This window comes from Garra rufa, chromosome 25 (assembly GCF_049309525.1).
Source record: "Garra rufa chromosome 25, GarRuf1.0, whole genome shotgun sequence".
In the NCBI taxonomy this organism is placed as follows: Eukaryota; Metazoa; Chordata; class Actinopteri; order Cypriniformes; family Cyprinidae; genus Garra; species Garra rufa.
The window spans coordinates 38,868,938-38,879,172 of NC_133385.1; the positions used below are offsets into that span (position 1 = coordinate 38,868,938).

Consider the following 10,235-nt stretch of genomic DNA (forward strand, 5'->3'; position numbering starts at 1 on the left):
AGTGAACTATAAAAAAAATAAAAAAATAAAACAATAAATCTTTTTTTTTTTTTTTTTTTTTTTTTTTTATGATGAACGACGAGTAGTGACATAATTTGTGTAAGTAGTGAATTCTGGAGAGCAGCTGGATGAGGGTCAGATTATTGATTAAAAATCCATCCAGTCTAATTCCAGTCCTTTCCCAGCAAAGGATTTTTTCTTACTGCCATAATCATAAAGTAACTCCTCATCTGCCGAAATGTCTCTTACTGCTATAAAGAGCACAACATCCCCTTGATTGTAGACAACCTAGGACGTACGTTTGCTCTTTTACTGGAGTGCTGAATCAATCGTCCGTAGTAAACAGAGAGAGGGTGGCACTGGCAATTTTTTTCGTGTGCATCAATGCACATGGCCTTGTTCTGTTTGTTCTTATAAAAGAACAAATGTCCCGGCTTTATATCAGGGGAGGAGGCATGAATCGCCAGCCCCTCTTCTCAGCTGACCAGCTGGCCGTGGTAATAAAAAATTACCTCCCCTTTCTGAAAGTCCCTTTTAGCCAAAACAGCAGCACACCCCCTCTCAGGGACGTCCCTGACAGTCAGTCCTTTCCAGCCTTGTCCTCTGATCATTCTCCCAACAAAGTCACTGTCAGGGGCAGAGTCAAGGGAGCCGAAGGGTGTCCACTTCTGGAGGATAACAGAAGCCTGTGGGACATTAGCTGACCAGCCTTGTTTTTCTACCCAGGCCTCCATTTTTGACTGCGAGGGCCGTCGTCGTCCGAAATGTTCTATAAAAACAAGCCGTTGAAAGCATTAGACATTGTGGTTACAAATACTTTGAGATTTCACTGACCTTTCACATGTGTGGACACTCACCAAGAACATGCTGTTCACTCAGCTTGAGCTGCTCGCTACGCCAGCGGTCATAGCAGTGCCTCTCGTGTTGTCCGCAAATTTGCTGCCGGCATGTCCTTTTTGGAGGAGGCCCGTCCAGAGTCACTGGCCAGGACTGCATTAAAATGGCAACAGCCGTTTGCTCATCCAGCACAGACTCTCGGCTGGTTGATCCAGTAAGCCCTTGCCTGTAAGATCAATGAATGAATGAATAAATTAAAGAAAGAAAGGGCAAATTAGAGACTGCTGACTGAAAAAAAAATGATTCATTGAATTTACTAAAAATGTTTAAGGTTAGTGGTTGCAATCAATTGATTTGATCTAAATTTAAACAAGCACATTTATTTGGATTTAATAAATTTTATTTAGTTAACTTTTTATTAAAAAATGAGTAATTTCAGCCCAATTTAATTATGCTACTTCCTCTAAATTTATTTATTTGTTTCTGAAGAAAACATATTCATTGAATTTACTAAAAATGTTTAAGGTAAGTGGTTGCAATCAATTTATTTTAGCTACATTTAAATAATTACATTTTGTAGACTAAATTTCAAAATTGTTTTAATCACTTACCTTATTTATTTTTTCTGAATGAGAGGTTCTTAAATGGCTTTGCAAATAACACAACAAGTTTAATGTTTTGAATTTAGTTTTAATGTCATCAAATGTATATTCAGTAACAGTTTCTTTGTATGTACAACAAGTGTTTGGAAGACAAGTGCTTACTTAAAGGGATAGTTCACCCAAAAATGAAAATTTGATCTGCTTACCCCCAATGCATCCAAGATGTAGGTGACTTTGTTTCCTCAGAAAAAATACAAACGAAGATTTTTAATGAAAACCGGTGCAGTCTGCCAGCCTTATCATAGACGTGGATGGGCACCAAACCTTTAAAAGTAAACAAAAACATGCACAGACAAATCCAAATTACACCCTGCGGCGATCGTTTTTTGTGAGAAACTAAACAGTATTTATATCATATTTTACCGTTGATACACAGCCACGTCCATCTGTCATGAGCACGAGTTTGGCATCAGTCACGTCACATGTGCACGCGCTCTAGCGTAGAATACGCAAACGCCGGAAGCCATCTGTCACATGTATACGACACTCATTGTTTACACAGTGCACAGAGATTGTGGGTATAGTGGCTATACAAAATGGTAATTACTTGCGCGTATCCTGGTTGTTTAAACCGATTTAAAGCTAAAAGATTACGTTTGCTTGCGCAAACTCATCCGGGACTTTTCGCTGATTTCCCCTTACGGCGTTTGCGTATTCTACGCCAGAAGCGCGTGCACATGTGACGTGACTGATGCCAAACTCGTGCTCATGACAGATGGACGTGGCTGTGTATCAAAGGTAAAAAATGATATAAATACTGTTCAGTTTCTCACAAAAACCGATCGTTTCGTGTCTTAAGACATCAATGTATCATCACGAGCCGCAGGGTGTAATTTGGATTTGTCTGTGCATGTTTTTGTTTACTTTTAAAGGTTTGGTGCCCATCCACGTCCATGATAAGGCTGGCAGACTGCACCGGTTTTCATTAAAAATCTTCGTTTGTGTTTTTCTGAGGAAAACAAGTCACCTACATCTTGGATGCATTGGGGGTAAGCAGATAAACATCAAATTTTCATTTTTGGGTGAACTATCCCTTTAACATTGCACATTCACAAAATAAACATTAACAAAAATTCACAAGTGAAAGAGGCCACATTGTTGAGTGCTGACTTTAAATTGCAAAATTAATTAAAAATATGTGGAAACAGGCGACAGTATTTAGTGATTTAACAGTATATAGTATTTATTCAATAGTGAATAAAACAATAGTGCTAAAACTGTTCATATGTCAAGCAACAAACTGCAATTTGTAATGTATTATACAGGTTTGCCCATGGTGATGTTTTCTGGGTCTTTCAAGGAGTCATCTCTTTGACTGTCCTATATTTAAATAAAAAGAAACTGTTATTAGTAGGGTTGGTTATCAACTGATATTTACCAGCCAATATGCACAAAAACACATCAGTGTGTCATCATAAACAGCAGTTTTTTTTTTTAGGTTAAAGTAAAAGGAAGCAGATGAGAAAGAAAACTGACAAATCTATACAATCAGGGGTAATTATAGTCCTAAACTATGACATCCCCTTCCCCCATCTCTACAATGTTATTGCAGTGTTTATTATGTTTTTAACATTATACTTTTTAAAACAAATGATGCCAAACATATAACATGCTAAAAAAAATTCACAGCAATAATGATCCAATTATTATTTTTTTTAAAGGGACAGTTTGCCCAAAAATAAATTATGTGATTAGTTAGTTAATTAATTAGATTAATTAATTCACCCTCATGTTGTCCCTAACCTGCAAATAGAACACAAATTCAGATATTTTTAATGAGATCTCTGAGCTTTATAACCCCGCATAGACTGCAACACTACTCAACTGAAATGTTCTTAGGCCAAGAAACACATTAAAGATATTGGCAAAATAGTAGAACATGCAAGAACCATGTTTATAAGCAGAGGAAAACACACACATATGTCATTGTAGTCTTGACAATGGAGGCAGGGAGAAGAATTGTTGAATAAAGTTATTTTTGTTTTCTTTGCACATAAAACATTATTCTTGTAGCTCTGTAAAGATACAGTTGAACCACTGATGTCACATAAATGGTTTCACTTATGTCCTTAGTACGTTTTTGGGCCACTTATATTGTTGCCGATGCAAGTCCAGAAACCTCTCAGATTTCATTTGAAAAAATCTTAATTTTTTTGGTTCTGAAGATAAACTAAGGTCTTCTGGTTTTGGAAAGACATATTTTTCATTTTTAGGGCAACTATAAACCTTTTAGTATTTGAAATTTAAGTAGAATTAAAAAAAAAAATCCTTTAAGATTTTAAATTCAAGCAGAGACATTTTTGTCTAGACAGTGTATTTGACATCACTGTGTTAAATAATAATACATATGGGAAAGGAAAAGACAATTGATAAATGAATACATATACCTCCTGTAAAAAGCCGAAATATTTGACCACTTTCCTCCCAGGAAGACCTCCTTTCTGGAAAACAGCAGTGAGCTGTGGAACATAACATAATATTATATGATACATTTCATTAAAGTCAACTGTTTATTGTAAAATACTTTAATATTAAAAATACTTACTGTGCATATTGCTGGAATAATACAACTTCAGGAAAGTGGCGAACCTGGAATATTCCTTCGGCATCAAGGAAATCGTATGTGTTCACACGCACGTACAGAGAGTCCCTCAAAAGAAACAAAGCACACAATAATTAATATTGTTAGATTAAGACACATTTTACATGCTGCACCATTAAAGCTAGCAAAACGGGGGATGTATTAGTAGTAAAGACATTTACCAGTTTACATTAAAGGAGAAGTTCACTTCCAGAACAAAAATGTACAGATAATTTACTCACTCCCTTGTCATCCAAGATGTTTGTGTATTTCTTTCCTCAGTCGTTAAGAAATCATGTTTCTTGAGAAAGAAAGACACAAACATCTTGGATGACAGGTGTAAGTAAATTTTTGTTCTGGAAGTGAACTTCTCCTTTAAAGTCATCAGTAACACTTTATGCACAAATATGCATTAATTTACACTTAATTAATGCACAGATAATCACAAGTAAATGTATAATTCATGAGGAACTAAACCATTTATTAATTATTACTACATCAGCAACTAATTAATATTCTATGATTTATAGAATATATAATCAATACATTGTTATTAGTTAAATGTTTTCATAAAGTTTGTATTTACTAATAACTTAAAATTTTATTAACTCATAATATAAAATCATGTGTTAATTACCACAGTGGTCAAAGCTATACGCTTTAACTTCCAGTTGTCTGCTTTAATTACTCATAAGCTAATGGTTTGTAAATTTATCATTATGTTATGACTTTACTTGTTGGGGTACATGATGTATTAATTCTAAATCCACAATTACAAATTACTCAAAAATTATAGTTCCCCTTCAGTCGAATCACTTCGATGTTACATTGGGATCTTGCTTAAGAGACCAATCATCTCTGAGCCTTATTCCAGAAAAAAAAAAACCTTCTACAGAGTTCTTCGGAGTTCATGCTCCCTCCCGCTGGCGTGCTGCCAAAACTAAAAGTGTTTCAAAAGAGCATTGTTTGGCAGCCGCCAGCGTGGTCCTGCGGGCTGCCGTTTTCACGGCATCAAGAAGCCTTTTTGCATTCCGCGGCTCCTCCCTAGGCAAACCGGGATCACAAAAGAGCAATTTCTCATGGCTGTTAAGACGTTCTTTTCAGAATGGCTTTTCGGCCGTGCGTTTCTGGGTGTGGTACTTTCCTCTCCTCATCGGACGGACATGAATGCTGCCTCACGTGTTTGGGCTTCGAGCACGCTGAAGCGGCGTTCACGGATGGTTCATGCCCACACTGTGAGAGCATGACCATGGCCATGCTGAAGTCCCGCGGCTCGTTTGCGAGCCGGCTCCCCCCGCCTTCCTCCCGCGGTCGGTCGTTAAGCCGTCAATGCTTTTCGGCCACCGCGGCGAGGTCCGGGGGGGACATCCAAGTCACGGTAGAGAACGTACCGCCGGCCCATAAAGCCCTGCGGACTTCTCTATCTCAGCATGGCACCTCTCTAACAGACATTTGCAGAGCTGCGGGTTGGACTACACCCAACACCTTCGCTACGTTCTACAATCTCCGCGTAGAGGCCGTATCCTCCTGTGTCTTAACATAGACATCAGGTAAATGGGAGATCGGCTGGTGCCGGCTTGCTGCGCCATTCCTACGGGATCCGTACGCCATTTCCCAGCTGTTCCCTCCGGCGAACCTGGGTCCTCCATGCCCCGCAGTCAGCCTAGAGCGGAGTAGTTTCTGACTGTGCTCCTGCCGGGTCTCCTTCGCCCCGAAAGGTTGTGACAACATGTCTCAGTATTTTTTCCCTCGTTCAGCCAGAAGGCCTTGGTTTCCCTCGTGTATCCCTAGACTTCTATTGATATATTGAATTACTCTGATTCCACATGTAAAATGATCTCATGTGCTCCGCCCCCCCAACCCCTGCTTCAGTACAACTGGCATCCCTGTGGGGTACCCTACTTGGCCCCCAGGGCGTTGGGAAGGTTACGTTCATATCCGCCTGCAGACACGTCCGCCTGTCTGCACGTGGTGTTGTGCGTTACGCGGCGTCAGGGTCGTGGCCTGTTCCATGGGTCTAAGTTCCCAATGTAACGTCGAAGTGATTCGACTGAAGGGGAACGTCTAGGTTACGTAGGTAACCCTCGTTCCCTGAAGGAGGGAACGGAGACGTTACATTCCCCTGCCACGCCCCTGGCGTCGCGCTGACGCCGGCTCGATCGGCTCCTCAGCAAAAACCTGAATGAGTGGTGCGCGCCGCCATCTTATATACCCGTATGTACGGGGGTGTGGCTGGCACGCACACACCACTCGCCAATTTTATTGGCCTTTTGAATAAGGCTCAGAGATGATTGGTCTCTCAAGCAAGATCCCAATGTTACGTCTCCATTCCCTCCTTCAGGGAACGAGGGTTACCTACGTAACATAGACGTTCTGTGCCTCATAACTATCATAATCTTTGCAGATAATTAGCTAATGATTAATTAAAGCAGACAATTGGAAGTTGAAATGCTATGGCTTCAACCCATTGTGGTAATTAACACATGAATTTACACTATTAGTTAATAAAATAAGTTATTAGGGAGTAAATACACTATGACACATTTAACTAAAAACAATTTATTGATTACTTAATCTATGAATCAGTTAAGTATTAACTCATGATTATCCCTGCATTAGTTAAGCATGAGTTAATGCATATTTGTACACCTGTATTGTAAAGCATTACCAAGTCATCTGTATACTGTAATGAGTAGTGATTAGTAAAATAAAATTACTTACTGTGCAAATCATTAAAATAATAACATTTAAGGAAAACTACCTTAAGTCACACCATGGGAACCTGGAAACTTCCTTTGGCATCAAGAAAATGGTATGTGTCCTAGTCACAGGAACATGCAGAGAGTCCCTCAAATGAAAGTAAAAACACAATAATTATTATTGCTATTTTAAGACAGTTTACATGCTGCACCATTAAAGCTAGCAAAAAGGGGCATGTTCACATGATTACAATTGTGAACATGTGTCACCAAAACATTCAGAAATCCAATGTTATATTGTGAGATTTATCGATAGGAACTAACTGGAAATTCCCCACATAACTTATATACCTTCGTCCATTTTTTAACTTTCCATTATGAGCAATATTTGGATTTCGATGTGATGGCGTCCAGTTTGAATGAAACACATCTATATACAGCATACATCTAACGGCGCATTTTAGGCTTATAAAACTACTTTTCATCCAAAAATATCTTAAAAGTACATTCCGTCACATAAAAAAGTAATATTTGTTTTATTTGTGTAAGTTATATGCATGGGCGTAAATTTCATTTAACAGTAGAAATATAAAATTTCTCATGAGCAATTTTTGAAGGGGACACAAAATAATACAGTCAAATTGTACTTATAAAGATACACAACAATAAAAACAAGGAATTAAAAAAAGGTTTAAAATTTTATTTAAAGTGAGGTCAGCTCGGACGTAAAACAGTGCTCATTTAGAAAATGCACAGCTAAATGAAATTATTCACAGTCGTGACGAGCGGGCCTTGAACCCGAGTCTGTTTGGCTGGACCCACTAACAGTGGCCTCTGTTGATCAATATTCTATTTGTGGCCATTAATGTTAAGTTAACATTATGCCAAGTCGTCAAAAATAAAACAATGCATGGGAAACGGCTTTGGCGTGTTAGTTGCAGTGCATTATGCAACAAGCTATGGTAAACAAACTAACGTTAACTAGATAAGTAATATTTTAATCGCTAATATTGCAGATTCATGGAAAATTACATCGGTAATAAGCATTTGTGTCGCAACCAATTTATGAATGAGTCTGCATCAACTACATTAAAGAGAATCGCTTTATTTAAAGTTAATAAAATACCCTACTTACTAGTTCAACATTAATTGAGCCGCAGCCACACACCTGACTCGTGTGTAGAGCAGGCAGTGGGCCAAACCACTGTGAGGAAGGGGAGGGGAAACTCAACTGTTTCTAAATGCATTTTTTGCGGGGTTTTTTTTTTACTTACACGAGTATTTTAGGTATACATACATATATTTTCACAAGAGAGAGTGCTTTTTTTTATACAAATTTTTTTCAGAGGGGGGGGGACAACCCTCGGATGGGGGGGGGGGGGGACATATCCCCCCCGGGATTTACGCCCATGGTTATATGTGATCGTTGGTCGCTGTGGAATTTATCTCAAATATATTATTTATACAGCGAAAAAACTTTTTACAATAATAAAACAGTGCTAAACTACATTATTACTCACATAAATATTACTCACCTTGTAAATCGACTTAATGATGAAAACTCCAGCTCCGGAATAAAAAGTTCCCACCGTGAACCTGAGTCATGACCAACTCCTTATAGCGCCATGGAGAATGTGCATTTGTGAAAATTTACTTAATATTTAATATTTATACTTAATAAAACAATTTATACTTATTATTTAAAATCAAAAACTAAATTTTAATTATTTAAATTAGCAAAATTTATTTATGCTTAATTTAACTGGGCCATAATAATTTTTTTCAGTGTAGCAAATGTAAGAATAAGAATCGTTCATTAGATGTCAGATTGCGTACCGTGGGGTTTTCTAGCAAGCTGTTCAACCACTCTTTGGGCCAGAAATGCATCTGCCGGAGTTCTCATCCTGTAGTGTTTTTCGGCCGTTTCTGGTGTGTGGCCCAAGAGCCGTGCCACTGCATTCCTCTCCACCTCCGTCAGATTTTTGGCAGCTGTCTCAGCTGCTCTACATGCATAGCCACAGGACACACTGGGGACATTATATCTACAACACAGAGCCTCATAAGTATACAGACCAGAATAAAAAGAAAAGATATAGATATCTATAATATCACTTACTTGTCATGCAGTCGTTTCAAGTCGTTGGAGGGGTTGTAGATTGGCCTGTCAGTGCTTGAAACAAAGAATGAGCTGACTGCTTCTGTATCATCAGCAGAGCCGTTTTCTTTTAGCATTACTGGCCGCACCTCGTTGAAGTATTTGTCGAACCACTGGTCTCAGAAGAAAAAAAAAACACAATGTCTCTGTCATCTTTTATGCCTTTCCCATAATATATTTAATTTGCTGTTATGGAGTAATTTCAACTATAAACTTACACTTTCCTGCTCGTCTGACAATGGCACTTCTGCAACTTGTGATGCTGCCCTTTTATGCTCTTTTACGGCAATTGAAACACCATTGTCCCCTCGTTTTCTCCCCAGCCATTCTTCAACCTGCAAATGGACAGTCGTGCACGTTTAATGAGGGGCATCACAAATATTCAAAAGGTAAATGACATAAAGCATAATGTGAATAAATAAAAAATGTGAATAAAATAAAAGGAGACTGGAACAAAAAATAAAAAATACTCACTGTCATGTTTGTGACGACTCCGGGCCACTGAAGTAGCTTCAGCATAATTTAAAATGTATTATTAAGAGGATAAGCCCCTTGAGATGAATCATCTCGTTTTCGAGGGGGTCCTCAATGTACACAAATATATACAAACATGGCAGATACAGCAGTGCAGTAATGAAACTGCATCAATGCAGTAAAACAACAATACAATAAAGTAAATACAAAAACAAGACAACACAACAATTCACACACACACACACACACACACACACACACACACACACACACACACACACACACACACACACTTACACAAACTCTCAAAAAGCTGCCTGACCACCCAACAATCTGCATCCTTCACATTTTTAATGTTTTAAAGTTATTTAACAATATTGCATTAAACTTATACTGAAATACAATATTTAACCATATACAAACAAAAATCAGAAACAAATACAAGTATTCTGTAAGTAATGTACAAGAGAATTTCTAAACAAATAAAAGGAAGTTAAGGATCGAATAGAAGCTGGCAAATTATTCCAATCACAAGGTGCTTTATATTTAAATGAAAATCTGCCACTTTCTTTATTAATTCTAGGAACAACAAAAAAAAATATTTGATCATCATGGAGTAAATTATAAGAAGAGCTGACTGGAATTAAATATTGTTTCAAATAATCAGAATAACTAAAGTGAATGCACTTGTAAATAACCAATAACCAATGAAAATGACATCTAGAGGATGGAGTAAACCAGGACAATCGGTGATACATAAGACAGGGATGAGTTCTTAAAGGACAATGGAGAATAAACCTGCACAGACTGTTATAAACAGCATTAAG

General features: G+C 38.0%; 1 protein-coding gene across 1 annotated transcript; it reads right to left on the minus strand.

The window, feature by feature from the left end:
• Positions 1-476: 476 nt before the first annotated feature.
• Positions 477-9,406, minus strand: LOC141301497 (uncharacterized). The gene is made up of 9 exons (XM_073831694.1): positions 9,153-9,406; positions 8,896-9,047; positions 8,616-8,821; positions 8,315-8,393; positions 6,842-6,928; positions 4,045-4,149; positions 3,887-3,958; positions 858-1,063; positions 477-769 (listed from the first exon to the last, which is right to left on the minus strand). Exons 2-9 carry the CDS (start codon positions 9,009-9,011, stop codon positions 477-479), a joined length of 1,164 nt encoding a protein of 387 aa, XP_073687795.1. The 5' UTR covers positions 9,012-9,047; positions 9,153-9,406.
• Between the last annotated feature and the right edge of the window lie 829 nt (positions 9,407-10,235).

Bases quoted from the DNA above. Each gene is read 5' to 3' on its own strand.
- LOC141301497 (XM_073831694.1), bottom strand. From the start codon at position 9,011: ATGCTAAAAGAAAACGGCTCTGCTGATGATACAGAAGCAGTCAGCTCA. The intron at 4,150-6,841 runs GTAGTTTTCCTT...GTTTCTTTTGAG, and splicing joins TTCCCATGGTGTGACTTAAG to GGACTCTCTGTACGTGCGTG. The intron at 1,064-3,886 runs GTATATGTATTC...TTGATCTTACAG, and splicing joins ATTTCGGCTTTTTACAGGAG to GCAAGGGCTTACTGGATCAA.